This window comes from Plecotus auritus, assembly GCF_963455305.1.
Source record: "Plecotus auritus genome assembly, chromosome: 13".
Lineage (NCBI taxonomy): Eukaryota > Metazoa > Chordata > Mammalia > Chiroptera > Vespertilionidae > Plecotus > Plecotus auritus.
The window spans coordinates 4486712-4510487 of NC_137779.1; the positions used below are offsets into that span (position 1 = coordinate 4486712).

General features: G+C 48.1%; 1 protein-coding gene across 3 annotated transcripts in view; it reads left to right on the top strand.

The window, feature by feature from the left end:
* JHY (junctional cadherin complex regulator) overlaps positions 1-21694 on the top strand; it is a 119391-nt gene extending 97697 nt beyond the window's left edge. The window contains exons 5-8 of one of the 3 annotated variants that reach the window (XM_080650808.1): positions 2053-2341; positions 18329-18409; positions 19164-19292; positions 21084-21694. In XM_080650808.1, coding sequence (XP_080506934.1) covers positions 2053-2341; positions 18329-18409; positions 19164-19292; positions 21084-21281 — 697 coding nt within the window. In that variant the 3' untranslated portion in view covers positions 21282-21694. The remainder of the gene's footprint in view (positions 1-2052; positions 2342-18328; positions 18410-19163; positions 19293-21083) is intronic. The other 2 variants (XM_080650809.1, XM_080650810.1) reach the window with 2 other exon arrangements.
* The last annotated feature ends 2082 nt before the right edge of the window (positions 21695-23776 follow it).

Below are 23776 nucleotides of genomic sequence, written 5' to 3' on the forward strand. Positions count from 1 at the left end.
GATAGCCTTGCTGGGTAAAGTAGTCTTTGTTGTAGGTTCTTGCTTTTTATCACTTTGAATATTTTATGCCAATCCCTTCTGGCTCGAAATGTTTCCATTGAGCAATCAGCTGACAACCTTATGGGAGCTCCCTTGTAGGTAACTGACTGTCTTTCTCTTGCAGCTTTTAAGATTCTCTCTTTGTCTTTAATCTTTGACATTTTTATTATGATGTGTCTTTTATTCTAGACTCTGTGTCTTCTTTAACTCTTTATTTTTCAGCTGTTATTTTTCTGTGCTTCTTTCTGAGAAGTTTCCTCTGATGAGTTTTGCAGTGCAGTAACTCTCCTCAGTTGGGTTAATTCTCATGAATGTACCCATTGAGTTCTACATTTTAATGAGGGTAATTTTTCTGTCTAGAATTTTTATGTGGTTCTGATTAGAACTTTCCTGTTCTTTTTTCCAAATATGTTTCTCAGAGTTTTGATTTCTTCTTTCATGTCTTTAATGATTTTAAACATGCTTACTTTATGAATGTTATCTAATATTCTATTATCTGAAGTTCTTAGAAATATTCTACTGCTTGGTGTGTGTGCTAACTCTCACACGTGGTAGAATATATCCTCATCTATTCTACGATTTGGGATTGTTAGCTTATGTTCAGCCATCTTGTCTGTAGACTGCTAGGCAGCCTGGGTGACAGTGTATCCCTCCAGAGAACTTTTTTGTTTCCCCCATTACTACAGAGGCACCCCGATTCCAGGATCATTTTTATGTTAATTTATTTGTATTAAGTTTCCATGATTATGTGGGTAAGGTAAATTTGAACCCTAAATATTTTCTCAGGGAAATTCACAGAAATTTTTTTTCCAGTTCAGAGCCTAGAAGACAGATAGGCTTGTCCTGTTGCTTCTCACACTGGTGAATGAGCTTCTCACCACTCGGCCATGGTGTTGAGGGTGTAGCTCTTGAGGGTTGCAGCTTCCTGCAGGCATCTCCGACCTGATTCCCCGCCACACATGGGGCCATGGTCTCATATATCCAGCTCCAGTGTCAAATGTTAAAACTCAGGAGACGTTTTGGACCTAATAGCTTCAGTTTATGCAAAATCTGCTTTACTTTTAGGGTTTTTGTTTGTTTGTTTTGTCTTTGAAGATTCCCTGCTTCTCATACAAATTCAACTATATGTTGAAAAGGATTTTTGTTTCATTTAATCCAGCATTATTAGGTATTTCGGAGTGGAAAATTCTTTGACTTTTTAAAATGGTGTTTTTTCTATTTAAAGAGCAATAAATGAAAGTTATAAATAAAAGCTAGATTATTCTAAAGATAAAAATAGCCCTGGCTGGTTTGGCTCAGTGGATAGAGCATCAGCCTGTGTACTGAACGGTCCCAGGTTCAATTCTGGTCAAGGGCACATGCCCGGGTTACAGGCTAGATCCCCAGTAGGGGGCATGCAGGAGGCAGCCGATCAATGATTCTCTCTCATCATTGATGTTTCTATCTCTCTTCCATCTCCCTTCCTCTCTGAAATCAATAATAATCCTATATAATAAAAGGCTAATATGCAAATCGACTGAATGGCAGAACGACCAGTTGCTATGATGTGCACTGACCACCAGGGGGCAGACCATCAATGCAGGAGCTGCCCCATGGTGGTCAGTGTGCTCCCACAGGGGGAGCACCACTCAGCCAGAAGCTGGGCTTACGGCTGGCAAGTGAAGCGATGGTGGTGGGAGCCTCTCCCACCTCCGTGGAAGTGCTAAGGATGTCCGACTGATGGCTTAGGCCCACTAGCCGACTGGACATTCCGCAAGGGCTCCCAGACTGTGAGAGGGCACAGGCCGAGCTGAGGGACCCCCCCACCCTGAGTGTACGGATTTCATGCACTGGGCCTCTAGTATATATATTTTTTTAAAAAATAGAAGTATTTTGAGTTAAGAAATTAATGTAAGAAAAGGTCATTAAAGTGATTTATGGAGTAAGAAATACATCAAAATAATGGTTGCTAAAGAGTTTTGTGCTATGTATGTATCAAGTTTTATTAACAGATCTGTGCTTTTTCCCCATTAGGAACTTCCATCCTTCCCCCGACAGCTCCCCTGAGGAGGCTCCAGGCTCGCGGCTGGGGCGGCTCATGGAGCAGCACCAGCAAGCCTTGACACAGCTGGCCGAGGTGCAGCCCCGCGCAGAGGCCTCGGCCAGGGTCACATTCCCACCCATTCTTCCAAGAACAGAAAGTGAATCCCAACTCAACTCAGAGAAAAGCCGAAGAAACCAGTTGAAAATAAGCCGTACCAATTCCGAAGGGTATCTGTTTCAACTGGAGAAAGGAAAAAAGAATAGAAAACGCAGCATTAAGGTAACACAGCCTTTGACCAAATAACCTTTTGCTTTTGCTCATGCAGATGGACCTTGATTTTCAGCCGCATTGTTACAGCCTGGGGTGGGGATGGTCACCCCTGAGCTGAGTCCAAGGAAATCCTCCCCGGAGCCCACTCCCGCCTGGAGTGCCCCCCACCTCCTTCCTGAGGTTGCTGCACAGGAATGCCCATTTCCAGCTCCTTTCTGCTCCATCTTGGGGAGGGGCTGCACCTGCAGAGGCAAATAGCCCCTTTTGGCACAAGCTTACACATCACACCCTCAGAAAAGCTCCCCACACCCCACACCCCACCTCACCCCGAGTCAGGGCTAAGTCTCAGCCAAGAAGAGGAAGTGGGGCTGAGTGAGTGGAAGCATTATGGCCACTGCGAGTCCCCTCTGTCCACTGTCTCCCCACCCCGAGAACCACGCCAGGCCCTCTGCTCAGCTCGGCTCCTGCAGCCACGTGCGCAGGAGAGCATGCCGGAGCTTCCTTCGGAACGTTTGCGCATCTTTCCCGAGTTCTCTGTTCACAGGAAGATTCACCAGCACTAGCAGCTCTGTGCACTTCAGTCTCTCCGACTGAGGCTGTGTCCTTAAAGAAGGGAAATAAGGGGAGGGAAAGGCAAAGTCAATGTTTCGGAGAAATGAGGGCCATGGAAGGAGCTGTTTTATGGCCTTTGTCCCATTGGAAGCAATAAGAACCCCTCAGAAAAGATCACGTGCTTCAGGGGTCACCGTCAGGAGAAGCTGGAGGGGTGCTCCGTGTTACGGGGTGCTCTCACGGGAGAGGCCTGTGATGGGATGGAGATGTGCATGCAAGTGTCATTGAGGAGGGAGTGGGCGGGGCGGGGCGGGGTCACTGGGGAGGGAGTGGGCGGGCGGGGCGGGGTCACTGGGGAGGGAGTGGGCGGGCGGGGCGGGGTCACTGAGGAGGGGGCGGGCGGGGCGGGGTCACTGGGAGGGAGTGGGCGGGCGGGGCGGGGTCACTGGGGAGGGAGTGGGCGGGCGGGGCGGGGTCACTGAGGAGGGGGCGGGCGGGGCGGGGTCACTGGGAGGGAGTGGGCGGGCGGGGCGGGGTCACTGGGGAGGGAGTGGGCGGGCGGGGCGGGGTCACTGGGAGGGAGTGGGCGGGCGGGGCGGGGCTGAGGGAGGTGCCAGGTGATGCAGGGACAGCAAAGGCTGCAGCCCCGCGCTGAGGGTTCTGAGTGGGGACGGCCCTCAAAGGCAGGGCCAGGCTTTGGGTGGCCGACCTGGACCAGCCTGGCTGTTGAGAGCCCGGGGAAGGGCTGTGACTGGGCACAGGGAGGGCCTCAGCTGTGAGCCACACGGACAGCACGCCCAGCCCGCTCCCAGAGGGGCACCCCTGCCGGCGTGTGGGAAGCCACCTCACTTCGCTTGGACGCGCATTTGTTGGATCCCAGCGGGGAGCTGTGGTGGGTGCCGGTGTAAAGAGAATGCCTGTGACCGTCCCCAGCAGGTTCAGTCGCGGGGAACTGGGGCGGCGCCCATGTAAACGGCTTCAGGATAACGTGGCAGTTTAAATGGGGGGAAGAGGTGCATGGGGAGTCTCAGCCTAGAAGAGGAAGAGGATCGCAAAGGACACGCCCCTACCTAGGGGTCGGCAGTTTCAGGAGACGATTGTGAGCTGAGTCTCAGAGAAGATGGAGAATTAACAAGAGGAGAGAGACTGCGGGAGCGTTTTGGGCGGAGGCCCCGCCTGAGGAAGCCTGAGCGCAGGACACCGCCTGGGAGCCCACGCTGCTGCCGCTGCGAGGCCGGCGCCCAGGGCTGAGGAAGGTGGAGAAGCAGGTGGTCGCGTCCAGGGAGCTTTTTATCATTTGAAAAAGGAGGGCTTCAGCCCTGGCCGGCGTGCTCAGTGGGTAGAGCATCGGCCTATGGACCGAAGGGTCCCGGGGTTCAAATCCTGTCAAGGGCACATGCCCAGTTTGCAGGCTTGATCCCCAGTAGGGGACGTGCAGGAGGCAGCTGATCAACGATTCTCTCTCACTGATGTATCTGGCTCTCTCTTCCTCTCCCTTCCTCTCTGAAATCAAGAAAAAAATATATTTTTTTTTTAAAAAGGAAGGCCTCATTGGGGTGGTGGTGGGGAGGGATGGACGTGCACAGAGGAATGTGAACGGTGACCAGATTGCAGCCAGGCAGAAGCCCGTAGCGGGTTATGAAGTCAGTGACCCTCACGTGGGGCCTTCAGAGGAAAAGGAAAGGGGCCTTTGAGGAGCAGAGGAGGCTGGGCCAGGCAGACAGTGTGTCCATTAGAGAGAAAAGAAAGCCTGGCCTGGGCCGAGACGTGACTGATGGCTACGAAACACCAGCTCACTCCTGCCACCTCCCCTCCGCCCCCCCCCCTCCGCCCAGGCCTGCGGTGCAGTCACCAGCTCGCCCAGCCCACCGCCCGCACAGCCACACGGGCTTCCCTGCTCCTCATTCTGACTCCACTCCCTCCCACCCTCTGCTCTGCTGGGGCCATGGTTCCTGCCTCGGCTGTGGAAACCACAGCGCGTGGCGTGGAGCTGGGTGGCCCCCGTTTCACTGTAAGAAATGTGTTTCTGGGACCACAAGTAACCGCCCCCTCCCCCCCACACACACACTGAGAAACATCATTGCACGGTAGGTTCTGAGGTACCATTAGCACCATTTGAAGCACTTCACAAATAACATAGTTTGGGAGACTAGCCTAGGGAGCCAGACACTCATTCCTTCAGGGAGTGCATCCAGGGCTTGGGCCACCACATTGTCCAGGCGGGCATGGCCGTCGCTCCACAGCCTCTGTGCTGCCAGGGCCTAAAGGCAGCTCAAGCACACTCCTGGGAGGACCTGAGGCAGGCCCTGCCAGCTGCCGGCTGTTGAAAGCTGGAGCTTTTGCCGAAACCGGTTTGGCTCAGTGGATGAGCATCAGCCTGCGGACTGAAGGGTCCCGGGTTCGATTCCGGTCAGGGGCATGTACCTTGGTTGCGGGCACATCCCCAGTAGGAGGTGTGCAGGAGGCAGCTGATCGATGTCTCTCTCTCATCGATGTTTCTAACTCTCTATCCCTCTCCCTTCCTCTCTGTAAAAAATCAATAAAATATATTTAAAAAAAAAAAAAGAAAGCGGGAGCTTTTGTTGCAGGGAAGGTAGCAATTTCGTTCCTGAGGGTGCTAATCGGCTCACGTTAAGACAGAGATTCCCCTTCACTCGCCCAGATCACGCAGGTGGGCCGGGGCCAGAAGAGTCCTCAGAGGGAAGAGGGAGGCAGAGTCCGGTCAGGGCACAGGCACACCTGGGCAGGGGTCGGTTCAGGCCGCCCGGTTGGCACACTCCGCCACAGGCCGCCACAGGCCGCCTTTGGTTTCCCGTGCGTGTGAAAGGATGTCTGTCTACACTAGACTTAGTCCCGTAAGTGTTATCCGACACAGTGTACACACACCTTCGTTAAAAACGCCTACTGCTGCAAGTGCTGACCTAAGAAAGAACATGCGAGCTCCCCCATGCTTTCTGGGCGGGGTGAGTGGGGTAAGGACTCAGCCACCGCAGTTCGCATCTCCGCTCCAGCACCCAGGGCCTCCGTGACTTGGGCGAGTTCCTCATTCACCTAAGCGCCTATTTCCTCACATGCGCAGTCAGGACTGTCCTTTCTTTGTGGATTTGGGTGGTAATTAAGTTACATGATGTAAAGCCTTCGCTCGCAAGGACCAAACAGCAGCTAGAGTCCTTTCCTTCCTCGGTGGTCTGAACTGATCAGCGCGCCGGGCGGAGGACGTCCCGGGCAGCGCACGAGGCCCTGGGGCTGGGGCGGGCCGGAGGGAGGCGGCAAGTGCCCGTGCTGCTTCCCAAGCCCGCTCCTCGCTCGGAAACCCCTCCCGCCCGCCTTCCTTCCGAAATGGTACAACCCATCCCGGTCCACCTTCTCCATCCAGCACCTTCCCGGCTCTGGCAAATCCGCAGAAGCACGCTTCGTCCGGAAGCTGTTCCAGAAGCTGAGACGGTTCAGGACGGAGCCAAGTGTCGAGGACAGCAGGTAGCCAGGCACCAGACAGAAGGATGCTGTCCAGGTCATGCCCGTTTGCTCATCAGCAAATCTTGTGGTCTCCAAGGGAATCGACTTGAATCCCATTAAAAATCTGAGGATGCGTAGATAATAGGCCTTCTCCTCACTTCCGCTGTGAGTCCAGGCATTGTCCGCGCCATCCAACCCAGACGCCAGCGGGAGAGACGACCACGCCGCAGGAGGCGGCAGCCCCAAACACCTGCCGCAGCCCCCCAGGCTCGCTGCTCCCCCAGCTCGCTGCTCCCCCAGAGCACACAGCGCGCCGGGCGGCTGTGACGGGCCGCTGCTGTCCACAGCCTGGGCGGTGCGGCGCCGCTGCTCCCGAGAAGGGGTTTCTGTGGATTAAGTGTGGCAGCCGCAGAGCAGCTTCCTTCCTCTGCCCTCCCAGCGTTTGAGCCTAACCTGTCCTGTGTCTCACCTCGGAGGGGTGTTTAGAAAGGAGCCTGCTGCCCCCCCCACCCCTCCCGCCAGCAGGGACACGTCCTCAGTCGTTTCCAGTCGGGCACACTTCGCCCAAGTTCACAGGGAGTCGCTCCTCCGCCGGAGAAGTGTCCTGAATGACTTGCAAACGTCTTCCGTCAGGAAAGCCTCGTGCCGCCTCCGCAGGAGCCCAGTGCGAGCCGCTCAGAGGCCAGGTCCCGGGCAGAGACCAGCTGCGGCCGCCAGGGGCTGGGACGTGTCGCTGCCGCCTCTGGGAGTGGAGACCTGACAGTGCTATCATTGTTGATCTTTTTCGCGGAGGGAGGCATCGAGCTATTGTGAACTTTCAGTCTTGTAACAGCCAAGGAGAAGTAAATCAAAGTAAAGTCTAGGGATTATTTTGTTATAAAAGCCTTTTGAAGAGATGGAAAGTAGATTAGTGGTTGTCTGGGGCTGGATTTGTAGGGGAGAAGGGGAGCGACTGCGAATGGCTATGGGGTTTCCTTTTAGGGTGATGAACGTGTTCTAAAATCGGATTGTGGTGATGTTTGCACCACTCCATGAGTAGACTAAATAACCACCGAATTGTACAACTTCAAATGGGTGAATTTTGTGCTGTGTGAAATATCCCAGGGAAGCTGTTAAAAAGACTCCATGGAAAGAGATCAAACAAACGTGAGGTGCTGGGCGCCAGTCAAGGTTACTTGAACCAAAGTTAAGTAAATCCAGGCTTTTCATCGCCAGTCACCCAGAGCAAACTCTGTTAGCCATCGCTCTCCCTCCGGACGCGCTCTGCCAGCGGCTGCTCCTGGAAGGGCCAGTGTCCTTTGGAGGGAGTCCTTGGGGCCACACTCTTCCTGCCTGTCAGCAAGGCGAGGCCCCAGCTCTGTTTCTCTGTGCCAACCAAGGCGTGTTTATTCCAGGCAAGAGTGGGAGCCAGGACTGGGGAGCAGCGAGCGATTATTCACGCCCCACAAAGGACCTGTGAGTCCGTGCGATGATTAAAGCTGAGCTGCTCAGACAAAGAATGTGATTATGGGCCCAGCACTTCTTTCTCATCCGTTAGGACAAATTGGATCTGTGACTTGATACAAGTGGGGTTCTCTCCTCCTTTTTTGTTACTGGTTTACTTCGGCAAATAGACAGCAACTTGGTGATTGCAAAACAATGGTTCAGAAGGCATGTCATAAAAAGAACAAATTTGCATTTGCAAAGTATATGATACTAGGGGCCCAGTGCACGAATTCGTGCACCTTCAAAGAAACTGTGGGCCGGGATGCTGTGGTGGGCACAGGGGCGGGTCTTGGCCTGGCCCCTCCCACCGCAGCCCCCTGTCCCCTGTCTGCCAGCAGCCCTGCTGACAGAGCAGAGTGATTGGGGCAGGTACCAGCAGCTGCCGCTCACAGCTCCGAGCGATCGGGGCCAGTGCCGGGTTCCAGCAGCGGATGTGAGTGCCGGCTGGGACTGCGGTGCATGGAGCAAAGAATTTTCAATAACCACCAGAGGCTGGCCCCAATGACAGAGACCGGTGACCCGCCTTGGTCTAGAGCCCCCGCTCACCTGCTCCACCATCCCGCCGCAGCCTATGCCCGCCATGTTCCGTGCTCTGCTGCCTGCTGCCAACACCAGCCATGTTCCGTGTGCACCCCCTGGTGGTCAGCCCATGTCATAGTGACCATTGTTCTGCCATTCGGTCTATTTGCATACTAGGGTTTTATATATATAGACTAGTGGCCCAGTGCACGAAATTTGTGCATGGGCAGGGGGGAGGGAAGGGTGTCCCTCAGCCCAGCCTGCACCCTCTTCAATCTGGGACCCCTCAGGGGATAACTGGCAGTCGGACATCCCTCTCACAATCCCGAACTTCTGGCTCTTAACCGCTCACCTGCCTGCCTGATTGCCCCTAACTGCTTCTGCCTGCCAGCCTGATTGTCCCTAACTGCTCCCCTGCTGGCTTGATTGCCCCTAACCACCTCTGCCTCAGCCCCGCATCCGAGACCCAGGATTCCCTCCTCCAGCCGACCACAGGCACCCAGGATCCGGGCTTCCCTCCCTCTGGTCAGCCATAGGCGCCCAGGCTGGCTGCAGCCTCAGGGGATGGTGGGCAGGTGGCTTCGCCTGGGCTGCAGCTGCAAGTGCTGGCACCTGGGACCACGGGGTGGGCGGCTTATCCATCTCCCGGGCCACAGCCAGCCACAGGCACTGGTGCCCAGGACTTCGGGGTGGGCGGCTTCTCCGTCTACCAGGCTGTAGCCAGCCACAGGTGCTGGCACCTGGACCACAGGCAGACGGCTTCTCCGTCTTCCCTGGGATGCAGTGTGGGCGACTTCTCCAGCTGGCTGCGGCCTGGGATCACGAGGCAGGCAGCTTCTTCATCTCCCAGGCTGCAGCCAGCCTCAGGCGCTGGGGCCGGGTTTCTCCGTCTCCCCCAGGACGTGGGGCAGGTGTCTTCTCCAGCTGGCTGCGGCCTGGGATCACGGGGCAGGCAGCTTCTTCTTCTCCTGGGCCACAGCCAACCTCAGGCACTGGGGCCAGACTTCTCTGACTCCCACAGGCCCGGAGCGGCTGGGGGGCGGGGCTGCCGCCATCTTTTCAGGTTAATTTGCATACTCACTTTGATTGGCTGTTGGGCGTAGCGGAGTGGCGGTAATTTGCATGTTTCTCTTTTATTAGTGTAGATTGGTTTCAGGTGTACATCATAGTGATAAAACAATCACATGCTTTACAAAGTGTTCCCCTGATATTTCCAGTCCCCACCTAGTACCATTCATAGTTATTAGAATATTATTGACTATATTCCTTGTGCTGTACTTTACATCCCCGTGACTCTTCTGTAAGTACAAAATGTGTACTTCTTAACTCCATCACCTCAAACCTCCACCTGCCTCCCTTCTGGCAATCACCAGTCTGGTCTCTGTGTCTATGATTCTATTTCAATTTTGTTTATTCATTTATTTTGTCCAAAAAGAGTGTTCTTATACATTTTTAATGGAAGTTCATTAATAACTTTAATTATATTTGTGATTTTGTGTACATAATCTCACTTCTCTTAATTTATCTCAAAGAAATCATCAGAGTGGCCCACAAACAATACTCATTCCTAGTACATCTTAAATGTTCGACAACTGGAGGAATAGCTACATAATTCAAGTATAACTAGACAATAGAATGTTATGCATAAAAATCACATTTCGGCCCTAGGCAGTATGGCTCAGTGAATAGAGCATCAGCCTGCAGATTGAAGGGTCCTGGCTTTGGTTCCAGTCAAGGGCACTTACCTGGGTTGCAGGCTCCATCCTGGCTATGGTTGGGGCGTGTGTGGGAGGCAACCAATCGGTGTCTCTCTGACATCCACATTTCTCTCTCTGTCTCTCCCCCTCCCTTCCACTCTCTCTAAAAATGGGTGGAGATCAAGAATGTACAGAGAACCAAGATGGTGGCATAGGTAAACACCTATACTTGCTGCCTCTCACAACCACATCAAAATTACAACTAAACGGCAGAACAATTACCACCCAGAACCACGGGAAAGCTGGTTGAGTGGAAGTTCCACAACTAGAGAGGTGAAGAAAGGGCAGTGAGCCTGGTAAGAGGTGTGGAGGCGCAGGAAGTGCTGGCACCTGGATGTGCTGCTCTTTTTTTTTTTTTTTTAAATATATTTTTATTGTTTTTTACAGAGAGGAAGGGAGAGGAATAGAGTTAGAAACATTGATGAGATAGAAACATCAATCAGCTGCCTCCTGCATACCCCCTATTGGGGATGAGCCCGCAACCAAGGTACATGCCCTTGACTGGAATCGAACCTGGGACCCTTCAGTCTGCAGGCCGATGCTCTATCCACTAAGCCAAACCAGTTAGGGCTGCTGCTCTTTTAACCGGGAGAGAGGTACAAGCTCCCGCTTGCTCTGAACTCCAGTTCCGGGTGAGACTCTGGGGGACCCAGACACATACGGGGAGGAACGGGACTGTCTGGCATCGGGACAGGAATGCAAGGGCGGCTTTCTCTCAGAGGTGCTCACAGCAATCATTGTTTCTACATGGGGGCGTGGGGCACGGGGCGCAGAGACCTGGGGACCTCTCTGATGCAGGGCTGACTAGAAGCCATTGCTGTTTGCTCCACCCTGGTGATTCCCAGAGACCCCGCCCCACCCAATTTACAACCCCACCCAAGCTGTGCACATCAGCTTTTGCATATGAATGGCCTGTCCTTTCTCCGCCTAAAACCTATCAAACTGCAGCTCGGTCAGAGAGCCCCAGAGCTTCCAAAAGAAGGCCCAAGGCCCAGCAGCAGCTGGCATTGCTTCACAGCTGGGCCTCATCTGGGCACTTCCAAACCCCATACAAAGAGGAGGAATCTGCAGATGTCTCCGTAGCTCCTGCTGGGCGACCCCAGACAGTGGCTGACCTTGCACCGCCTTGGAGATCCAAGAGCCAGTGTACCCAGTGGTCAGTGTGAGACCATACTGGATTATAACTCTTCACATCCATAAGAGACACACTCAAGGGGTAGACTCAGTGAGCACCAAAGCCCCACTGCAGCAAGTCCTGCCCCATAAGGGTGTCTCCTGTGCAACAGATCTTCCAATGTAGACACAGCTGGTCATCACAGCCAATTGGCCTGGAGGTCAATTCCTCCCAGTGATTCCAACAACAATCAAGGATTAACTAAAACAAGACTGTGCACACAGCCCACAAAGGGGTGCACCAAGAGCATCCACCTCAGATGACTGGGGAGTCTGAGCCACTGGGCCCTATAGGACACCTACCACACAAGGCCACTCTATCAACTCAAGGAGACTTAGCAGCTACCCAGTACATAGAAACAAACACAGGGAAGCAGTCAAAATGAGGAGACAAAGAAACAAGTCACAAATGAAAGAAATGGATGAAAGCAAAATACTGGATATAGAGTTCAAAACCACGGTTATAAGGTTACTCAAGAATCTTCTAGAAACCTCTGAGAAATTTAGTGAGACCCTCAAGGATATGGAAAAGGACCAATCAGAAATTAAGCATACGCTGACTGAAATAAAGAATAATATACAGAGATCCCACAGCAGACTAGAGGATCCCAAGAATCAAGTCAAAGATTTGAAATATGAAGAAGCAAAAAACACCCAACCAGAAAAGCAAAAAGAAAAAAGAATCAAAAAATATGAAGATAGTGTAAGGAGCCTCTGGGACAACTTCAAGCGTACCAACATCCAAATTATGAGGGTGCCAGAAGAAGAGAGAGAGCAAGATATTGAAAACCTATTTGAAGAAATAATGACAGAAAACTTCCCCTACCTGGTGAAAGAAATAGACTTAAAAGTCCAGGAAGCACAGAGAATCCCAAACAAAAGGAATCCAAAGAGGACCACACCAAGACACATCATAATTAAAATGCCAAGAGCAAAAGACAAAGAGAGAATATTAAAAGCAGCAAGAGAAAAACAGTTAGTTACCTACAAGGGAGTACCCATACAATTGTCAGCTGATTTCTCAACAGAAACTATGCAGGCCAGAAGGGAGTGGCAAGACATACACAAAGTGATGAATAGCAAGAACCTACAACCAAGATTACTGTACCCAGCAAAGCTATCATTCAGAATTGAAGGTCAGATAAAGAGCTTCACAGATAAGAACAAGCTAAAGGAGTTCATCACCACCAAACCAGTATTATATGAAATGCTGAAAGGTATTCTTAAAGAAGAGGAAGAAGAAGAAAAAGGTAAAGATAAAAATTATGAACAACAAATACATATCTATCAACAAGTGAATCTAAAAATCAAATGAATAAAAAACCTGATGAACAGAACAAACTGGTGAATGTAATAGAATCAGAGGCATGGAAAGGGAGCGGACTGACAATTCTCAGGGGGAAGGGGTTGTGGGAGGTTCGGGAAGAGACTGGACAAAGAGCTTATACCTATGGAGGAGGTCAGTGGGGCCAGGGGGAAGACCTGGAGTGGAGTGGGAACTGGGTGGAGGGGAGCTATGGGGGGAAAAAAGAGGAACATCTGTAATAATCTGAACAATAAAGATTTTTTTTTAATGGATGGAAAAATATCCTCGGGTGAGGGTTAACAACAACAACAATAAAAAAAATCACATTTTGATTAGTGATGGTGAGCATCTATTCATATGTCTATGTCTTCTTTGGGGAAAAGTCTTTTCATGTCCTCTGCCCATTTTTCAATTGTGTTGTTTTTGTTTCTGTTATTGAGTTGTATAAGTTTCTTATATATTTTGGGTATCAACCCCTCATGGAATATATAATTTGTGAAATATTCTCCCATTCAATAGGTTGCCTTTTTGTCTAATTGGATGTTTCTTTTCACTGTGCAGAAGCTTTTTAGTTTGATGTAGTCTTATTTATATTTGCTTTGTTTCCCTCGCCCAAGGGGACATATTTAAAGAGATATTACTCAGACCGATGTCAGATAGTTTATTTCCTATGTTATCTCCTAGGAGTTTTATGGTTTCAGGCCTTACATTTAAGTCTTTGATCCATTTTGAAGTTATTTTTGAATATGGTATAATAGAGTGGTCCAGTTTCATTTTTTGCATGTATCTGTACAGTTTTCCCAACATCACTTGTTAAAAAGATTGTCATGCCCTAGCTGGTTTGGCTCAGTGGATAGAGATTCGGCCTGTGGATTGAAGGTTCCCAGGTTCAATTCTGGTCAAGGGCACATGCCCAGGTTGAGGGCTCAATCCCCAGTAGGGGGCATGCAGGAGGCAGCCAACCAATGATTCTCTCTCATCATTGTTTCTATCTCTCTCTCCCTCTCCTTTCCTCTCTGAAATCAATCTACCTAATAAAAGAGTAACATGCTAATTGACCATACCTTCATGACGCCCACCATCCAATCAGGAGTGAGTATGCAAATTAACCCAACAAAGCTGGCAGGTGAATTTGCATACACAGGCACCAAGTGGCCAGAGACGGGGCAGGACGCAGGTGTTCTGCACCACCCCAGCTGCTCCTGGCCTCTGGGCAGTGTGGAAAGGCAGAAAGGCGGCTCCTGGCCAGAGCGGAGAGGCTGCTCCAGCCAGAGCGAAGGCAGTGCTGGCAGCCAGGGGAACGAAGGCCCATTCTTGCATGAATCTTCATTTGTGCATCGGGCCACTAGTAAAAATATATATATTTTTAAAAAAGACTGTCGTTACTGCAGTGTATATTTTTACCTCCTTTGTCACACATTGTTGATGGCATAAGTGAGGCTTTATTTCTGGCTTTTTATACTGTCCCATTGATGTACATGTCTATTTTTGTGCAAGTGCCATGCTGTTTTGATTATTATACCTTTGTAGTATAGTTTGAGATGGGGGAGCCTGATACCTCCAACTTTGTTTTTCTTTCTCAAGATTTCTGTGGCTATTCGGGGTCTTTGCGGTTCCATATATCCATGACATATGATTCCGTTTATTTGGGTTTTCTTCACTTTTTCCCTCAGTGTCTTATGGTTTTCAGAGTACAGGTCTTTCACCTCCTTGGTTATGTTTATTCCTAGGTATTTTATTCTTTTTGATGCATTTGTGAATGGTATTGTTTTTTCCATTTCTTCTTCTGATTATTCATTATTACTGTACTAGAGGCCCAGTGCACAAAATTCATGCACGGGTAGGGTCCCTAGTGGCTGCCGGCTGCCGGCCAGGGCCTCCCTTCCCCCAGCCGCCTGCCACCGCCAGCCAGGGCTGGGGGGAGGGGCTGCAGGCAGCTGGCCAGCCAGCCCTGCCCCTGGTCGAACTCTCAGTCAAACTCCCAGTTGAGGGAACAATTTGCATATTAGGCTTTTATTATATAGGATAGGAGCATAACAGATTTCTGTATATTAATTTTGTATCCTGATACTTGACTGAATTATTTTATTAATTCTCTTAATTTTTGGTGGATTCTTTAGGGTGTTCTATATATGGTATCATGTTATCTGCAAATAGTGACATATTAAAAGATGCTTAACATGGGGGAAATATAAATCAAAACCACAATGAGATATCATCTCATACCAGTCAGAATGGCTATCAACAAGTCAACAAACAACAAGTGTTGGCAAGGATCTGGAGAAAAGGGGAACCCTCGTGCACTGTTGGTAGGGAATACAAATTAGTGCAGCCACTGTGGAAAACAGTATTTGAGATTCCACTTCCAGATATTTATCCAAAGAAAATGAAAACACTAATTCAAAAAGATATATGTACCCTGTGTTCATTGCTGCATATTTACAATAGATAAGATATGGAAGCACCACAGGTGTCTATTGGTAGATTAATAGATAAAGAAGAAGTGATATAGATATATAAATATAGAGATAGAGATAGAGATGGAGATAGAGATAGAGAGAGGGGGGGGAGATACAGATACACAGAGAGAGAAAGAGAGATACAGATATAGATATAGATAATATATTATACAATTGAATATTGCACAGCAATAAAAACGAATGAAATCTTGCTATTTGTAAAAGCCTGGATGAATCTAAAGGGTATTATGCCAAGTGAAATAAGATAGACAGAGAAAGACATATACAGTATGGTTTATAGTTTCACTTACATGTGGAATCTTTTTTTTTCTTTCTTTCTTTTTTTTTCTTTTTTTTTTTTTTTTTTTGTTGTTGTTGTTTTTGTTAATCCTCACCCGAGGATATTTTTCCATTGATTTTTTTAGGGAGATTGGAAGAAAGAGGGACAGAGAGAAATATCAGTGTGAGAGAAGCACGCTGATTGGTTGCCTCCTGCATGAGCTCTGACCAGGGCCCAGGCAGGGGAGGAGCCTGCAACCGAAGTACATGCCCTTGACCAGAGTTGAACCTGGGACCCTTCAGTCTGCAGGCCCATGCTCTACCACAGAGCCAAACTGTGTGTGGAATCTTAAAACAAAAACAAACAAACAAAAAAAACCCACTCATAGAAACAGAGACCAAAGGGTTGGTAAGCAGAAGGGAGGGGGTTGAGGATGGGTGAAAAGGGAAGGGGAATATAGTCAATAATATTATGGTAAGTTGGCAGGGTGACAGATCAATACTATAATTAATGGGTGATCACTTTGTAAGGTATAAAAATGTCGAATCACTAAAATCAATACAACCAATGTAAGATTATATACCAACTATACTTAAATTTTTGTAAATGCCTTTTGTAGGCAACAACAAAAAAAGGCACATTTTCAAAAAATAATGATAGCAAAATACAGTGTAATGCCAAACTGCTTAGTGAAAAAAAATTAAATAAATTGTATCATGGTGACAATTTTATAAAAATATGAACAAATAGATCTAAAGGGCAGAAACAACTGTGGTGGTTTTTCTGGGGGGTGACTCTCTTCTTAAAGGAGAGTATGGTTTTGAAATGCTGTCAATGAATAATATTCACCTTATTGTTATTGGTTTTTAAGGCTTCTTTAGGAAAGTATCTTCTCTCACCTTTTAGAATTCGATGCACGGAAAGAGTTTTGACTATAAATGTTTATCATTCTCATTGGACAGGTTCTATTTCCAGAGCTTTTACTCCTGGCAGTGTAGAAGTGTTGCCTCTGAGGCACATGATGCTGGCTTTCCAGCATGGAGGGTGCCATGGACATGTTTAGTACCATAGAAACTTTGCCTTCAGCTACAAGTCACAGAATTAACATGTACAGCAACTTCAAAAACATGGGTTCATTTTTCTTACAACTAATCTACAAGTAAGTGGTTGCTAGCATAATGGTTCTACATCTCAAAACATCAGAACGAGTGTTTGTATAATTCTTTTGTCCTTTTTTCTTTTCCTGGCTACAAGATTGCCTCTGAAGCTCCAGCTCCAGAATTCACATCACATTTCAATGGAGATAAAGGGAAAGGGGTGGGCTGCCCCAGGCCACATAAAAGCTTTCTCAGATGTACCCTCTACCCAACCCAGAAAATTGTCACTCACACTTCATGGGCCAGAACTCGGTGCTCAGTGTCTTTGTGAAAAGAGCATTTGGCTCTGAGCCTCCAAAATGGGAAATGGCAAAAGAGACACTAATGGGTATGACCTCGGGTAGTCAGTCAAGAGGCCTGTGTGGACATCAGCTCACTGCTGAGGCCTGGGAGTTATATACGGTTACTGTGTCTGACATGATGAAATGGTGGTGGCGTTTGTTACATCTCTGGACTATCTGCCAAATTCTATCTATGGAAAGGGCACACTGGATATATTGTGTGCCGTAGGACTTCATTCACGGGAGCTTTCAAAATGAGAAGAATACCGTGCCTGGTCCTGAGATACAGACAGTACCCACACGGCCCTACAGCATCGCCGGCTCAATGTTGCTATTTTCCCCCCTCCCACCAAACTCAGCACCAACCTGGATGTGCTGTCATCCAAGCCACCTTTTTGGCATTGTCCTCTACCCTCCACAAGGAAGGAAACCACATAAACTCACAAACTAAAAAAAAAAAAAGATTTCGTTTCCCCACAAGGACATCTCCTATAAGCAGCATGTTGATTTTTTGTTTGTTTGTTTTTAAAATAAATTTTTTTATTGATTTCAGAGAGGAAGGGAGAGGGAGAGAGAAATAGAAACATCCTATATAATAAAAGGCTAATATTCAAATTGTCCCTTCAATTGGGAGTTTGACCAGGGGGTGGGGCTGGCTGGCCAACCACCCACAGTCCCTCCCCTGGCTGGCCCCATCCACCCTGATCAGGGTCAGGGCCAGCCAGACCCCACCCGTGCATGAATTCGGGCACCGGGCCTCTAGTGATGTCATAATATTCAAAAGACAGTAAGAGTCTAGGCATGACCTACAGAGAAACTCCTTTGACTCAGTGTGAGTTGGATATTTTAAAGGGTTCAGTTAATTTTACATAACTCTTATTAGTGTTTTTATCTTTGAAGGCACAAAGTAACATGAGGCAATTGATTGTGACACTTGAGCACAGTAACAGGCAGGAAAAACTCAAATACTCTCCTGACTGTAGAATAGATTAAGATATTCTTCAAACTGCTGCTTTTGACATTAAAACCGACTTGCTGCCCTATCCGGCTTGGCTCAGTGGATAGAGCATTGCTCTGCAAACTGAAGGGTCCCGGGTTCGATTCTGGTCTAGGGCACATGTCTGGGTTGTGGGCTCGATCCCCAGTAGGGGGCGTGCAGGAGGCAGCCAATCAGTGATTCTCATCATTGGTGTTTCTATCTCTCCCTCCCTTCTCTCTGAAATAAAAATATATTTTTAAAAGACTATACATAAATTAATAGCAGCAGCAGCAAAGTGGTCATGTACATGTTACCAGTATATTAAACATGTTAAGAACAAAATAGCACTTTGCTCACTTGAAATTTTTTATTTATGACGTTCAGATTTCAAAGTTTTAATTTTAGAAGTGGAAAGGTGAAAACATGTTAGCTAAGCAGCTACAAAACACCAACAAAACTATGATCAGTAACTACCACTGGAGCGGAAGGGTTGTCAGGAAATGCACCCCCTCCTCTGCCTGCTGTGGTGGCTGTGGCAACTGTGAGGGCAGACAAGTCCTTAAAAGAAACTGTCTCTGTGAATGTGTTTTAGAGTTCCAAGCTGAAAGGTTATCAGAAAGGAGATGTGAAGCTTGGAGGCCTTGGACCTGACCTTGAGTCCATCAGAGATAAAGTGAGTGTGGCGTGCATATAGTGTGTCTTCAGGCTGGGATTTGCCCATTTGTCTTTTAGCAAAAATGTATAAGATGCCCCCCGGAACCAAGCCCTCATTCAAGTGTCTCACTCTGAATAGAGACACTTCGGAAATATCACTGGTAACAGAGACCCAGGAGTTTCTCTTACTGTAAAATAAAATTACTTCGCAATGTTGTTTTCGTATCCACCTTTCAGTTGGGAAGGCCCGAGCAGAAAAGGGGGGGCGTGCGCATGAAGAGAGCCGTGCGTGCATGTGCATGCAGGGCTTTCCCCCTGGAGCTGGCTTGGTAATTGTGCACAGTGGCTACAGGGAGGACACTTAGGGTAAGAGTGTCCCAGCCCATGAAAAGTGCACCCACTTTATTCTCTTTCCTCCAGTGAAAGGAGATCTTCATTTAATGTGTTTTAACTGCAGTTGCACTCAAGGCATAAAAAGAGAGTACAGTTCAAAGTTGGAAGCAAAAATGAAAATAAATTGGGTAAATGCAACAAAGAAGAGGCTGAATGTGATTTAGCTGCTGTGAAGGGACCCCTGGGTGTGCTATGCAGCCATGTGCCCCTCCCCCCACCCCCGCCACTCCGGAGAGGCTGTTTCTGGGAGAAACATCAACTTAACCTTCTCACTGCTCTCCCTCCCTGTGTGGCTGAAAGACAATGCCAGGGACGCTTTAAATAGAGAACAGAGACCTGGCAGGACCAGCCAGTCATTGTCACTTTGTTTCTCTGAAAAGATGCAGAAATTAAGACAGCAAAAGGAATACGCAAAACAAGTGAAGGAGTACAACATGAAGACACTCTCCCTTCTGTCAAACCCGCAAACAGCAAAACCCGAGAATAACCCTGCCATCTCTCGGCAGAAGGTAAGAACCCACAGAGGCAGTTCCCGCTCGATTAGAATTAAAAGAAACCTCACAACCTAATGGGTCCCCCATGCTTGTTGAGCACAGGGGATGTTTTAGCTACTCCCATTCCTGCAGCTGCCCATCAGTCACAGACATGGATGTAACATGATAGACACACAAGGGCGCTACAAGGTTAGCCTTTTACTTTTCCTGGCGTCCATTATTGCCTCTATTCATCACGTGCTTTCTTCCAACTATAGTATTCCGACATTGTCACACAACAAAAATCAAACGGGGATGATTTCTTAGTTAATCGGGATTGGTGGTTCCTTCTGTCGATTTTTTCTCTACGGTTCAGTAAGCCCTAAGGCAATGGTGTTTTCATGCTGTTTATGGGGCCCATGTCAAAACAGAGTCCTTCGTTGTTTCTCTCAAGTTCATTCTCCTACATTTTCCCCAAGGGGTTGTCACATATAGCTTCCTCTATCCAAGAAAAAATGATTTCATAAAATACAGATTCTCTCTCGCAGCCATAGTCCTCCAACCCGGACAGGACGTGAAGGGAATGCGTTCCGTGGAGACGGAGCTCTGCCCAGCAGGCCTCTGCTCAGGCCCGGGAAGGCCAGGGGGCCCGGGCGCCTGCAGGAGTGTGTACATGTTCCCTCTCACAGACCAGCATATGTCTTTACTGACCGCCTTCCTTGCTCAGGCCTGCAGCCTCCATCCGCTTGAGTTATCATGGTGCCACTTTTTCTTTTCTTCCCCAATCCATTAATTTTTCACGACGAGATTCCAGGCAGCAAGTCTGTCCTTAGGAGCTCGCAGAGGACTCACCTGCACACACTGAGAAGCCTGCAGTTTCTCTCTTCTGAGGGTGTTTTTTCGCTTCTAGGACTTCCGTACCGTTCCTTCCTGTTTTAGCCATCAGTAAATTCTGATGAAAATATAAAACTGATATAAAGGCAGATTTAGAAATCATATTTAGAGATATTTTATTGTAATGCCTTTCAGAACTGACATCACTCAGAAAAAAAAAAAAAAAAAAAAAACCTGCCTTTTCCAGTATCTAGGTTTAGACAGTACACGAAAAAAGAAAAATAGTAATTTTTAACCTCTAATAAGTACTTGCCAGACTTCTGAGAGCCCAGGAGCAAGAGCAGCTGGTGTCACAATGGCAGCGCGATTTTTAGAGAAAATCTTGGTCTAAATTGGTAACAAGTCCGCTTTGGGCAGAAAGGTCTGTAAATATCTCCTTGTGATAAGTTTGGTTTTAACGAGACTGCCAGAGCTAACTAGGTCAAACACACGGCAAGTCTATTTTCAAGCACTGAATAAGACTCTGCTTTATAAATAACGACAGAAGGTACTTTAAATTGCTAATTCTTGTGCAGCTGGTTTATGTTGTTTAAGTTGTAAGTTATACTGCATTATTTGCATTTTCCATTTTTTTAAAATATATTTTATTGATTTTTTACAGAGAGGAAGGGATAGGGATAGAGAGTCAGAAACATTGATGGGAGAGAAACATCCATCAGCTGCCTCCTGCATACCTCCTACTGGGGATGTGCCTGCAACCAAGGTACATGCCCTTGACTGGAATCGAACTTGGGACCTTTCAGTCCGCAGGCCGACGCTCTATCCACTGAGCCAAACCAGTTAGGGTGCATTTTCCATTTGATCTCCATGTCCATCCACATCCACAATAGCCTTCACTTATATTATCAATAAATATTCCCTAAGACCACATTTAATTTAAGGAATCCAGGGCTCACTCTCATTTCAAATAAAATTTTACCTTTATGCTTTCAGGCTTTGGAATATGCTAAGACCATCCCCAAACCCAAACCTTCAAATCTGGCTGACCAAGCGTCAAAGGAAAAGAAAAATCCAACCTCTGCTGCAGAAAAAGACACGTTACCTGAAATCTCACTGCTGGGCATATTGCAGAGCAGACACGAGAGGGAAAAGCAAGCCGTGGCTGCTTTCAAAGTCCTTCACATCGTGTAGCGACGTGCAGGGACCACAGTGCCCAGGGGCTGGCCCTGGAGCAAGGACGCCGCAGCCAGCCTCTCTGCGTCGGTGGTGACCTGTCGTGTCGTCAGGCTGCAGTCCGTGTTTGGGTTGCATAGGATTTAAAGCGTGGGCCCTATCCCATTATGGCGCCATAGTGTACTTTCTAGAAAGAAATTTTTTAATTATTTATTTTCAAATCAGTTGAACTTTGGGCCTAATAAGAGCCAGGGAATAAAGCCTTTGGGTTTTATATTGGATCGTTTTATTTCTTAAACAATCTGTACCCTTCCTTAGCAATGAAAACCATGAAATTACCCCAAAATAAATGTATCAACTTGTGTTTCTCTCTTTTACATTCCTGGTAATAAAAAAAGTAGAAACACTTCAGTTTCTACTAAGATGTACTCAAATTGGACTAATAACCAGTATATTTTGAGATACCATTTCCAAAATATTTACAAAATTTTTAAATTTAGACAAGGTCTTATGTATAAAATTGGAAGAGCCCTGGCCTGTGTGGCTTGCTTGGTTGGAGTGTCACCCACACAACAAGAGGTGGCAGTTTGATTCCTGGTCAGGGAACAAACCCAGTTTATGGGTTCGATCCCGGTCGAAGCATATGTGGGAGGCAACCAATCAATGTTTCTCTCTCACATCAATGTTTCTCTCTCTCTCTCTCTCTCTCTCTCTCTCTCTCTTGTGTGTGTGTGTGTGTGTGTGTGTGTGTCTGTATGTGTCCTCCTTTCTCTAAAAAATGTCCCAATGAAAAATAATAAATAAATATAAAATTACAAGTGAAGATACATCTAGATGTGCCCACTCAAGTAGAACAATCCCTTGTTGTTCTAACAGAGAATCACTACACTAATTAGAAATCCTCCAAGTCCAGAGAGACCCAACTCAGGCAGCTTTGAGCCGCACTTTGTCAAAGCTACTTACTCCAGACTTCCAGTGAAGACAGTGGCATAGATAAATGTGGTACCTGAATCCTCCCACAGCCACATCAAAACTACAGCTAAACTACGGAACAACCATCATTCAGAACCTCCTGAAATCTAGCTGCATGGAAGTCATACAACTAGGGATTTAAAGAAGAAGCCACATTGAGACTGGTAGGAGGGGCAGAGATGTGCGACAGGCTGCTCCCACACCCATGTGTGGTGGTTTAAAATCGGGAGGTCTTTGACCAGGTAGCTCCACTGGTTAGAGCATTGTCCTCATATGCCAAAGTTGCAGGCTCCATCCCCAGTCAGGGCACATACAAGAATTAACCACTCTCACTCTGTAAAAAAATCAATGAGATTTAAAAAATAAAATTGGGAGGAATGCCTCAGCTACAGAGGTCCCCCCTGAGGAGTGAGGGTTTCCAGGTCCACACCAGGCCCCCCAAGCCCAGAGCCAGGAAGAGAGGTCCCCATAACTTCTGGCTATGAAAACCAGCAGGGATTGTGACTGAGTGAGACAGAGGCTGCTGGAGTCCCAAGTAGTTCCCCTTAAAGGGCTCACACATGGACTTACTCAGACTCACTCCCTCTGAGCTCCAGCACTGAGCAGCAGCTTAATAGGAACCAGGGGCATAAGGGGAGAAAGTGAATTTTCTGGCATCAGAGCAAGAACTGGGGGGAAATTTTCTGCCAGAAAAATATTCTGGCAGTGACCATTGTTCCTTTTCTGAGACCCCCACCTCCCATAGAGCTGGCAGATGGGCACTATATATGAGTGTCCATCAACCAGGTTCACACTCTTTGCCCAATCCTGATGATTCCCTGAGACCCTGCCCTGCCCAACTTGTGGGACCACCCAAGCCATTTCCAAGTGGCTTTTCCATACAAATGGCCTTTCTTGCTTCATGATTTGGACTTTTCTAAAATCTCTCAAACAAGCAGATCTGGCCTCTGTGTACCCATACCTCTCAATAAGTTACCCCAAGCCTGACACAGTGGCAGCTTAGCATCTCCTGGGTACCTCCAAGCCCAGCACAAGTGGCTATCTGCATATCGCTCTGTAGGTTGTGCCAGCTGGTCCCAGGGAGGGCACAGGCATGGGCTGACCTTGCACCTGGTGGACAGCTTCAAACCACACCAGATTACAACCCTACCACCTCCACAAGTGACACACTCAAGGGGAAGACTTGGTGAGCACCAAAGTCCCACTGAAGCTAGTCCTGCTCTATAGGCTCAACTCCTGAACAGAAGTTCCTCCGCTGTAGTTGTAGCTGGTAACTTATAGGCCTGGGGCTCAATCCCTCCCAATGACGCCAACAGCACTCAAGGCTCAACTACAACAGGACAGTCCACATAGGAGTGCACATGGAGCACCCAGCTCAAGTGACTGGGGAGGCTGCACCACTGGACCCTACAGGACACCTGTTGCACAAGGCCACTCTAACAAGACTGGGAGATGTAGAAGGTCTACCTAACACATAGAAAACAGACAAAATGCAGAGACAAAGAATCAGGTCCTAAATGAAAACAAACAAACCAAAAAAA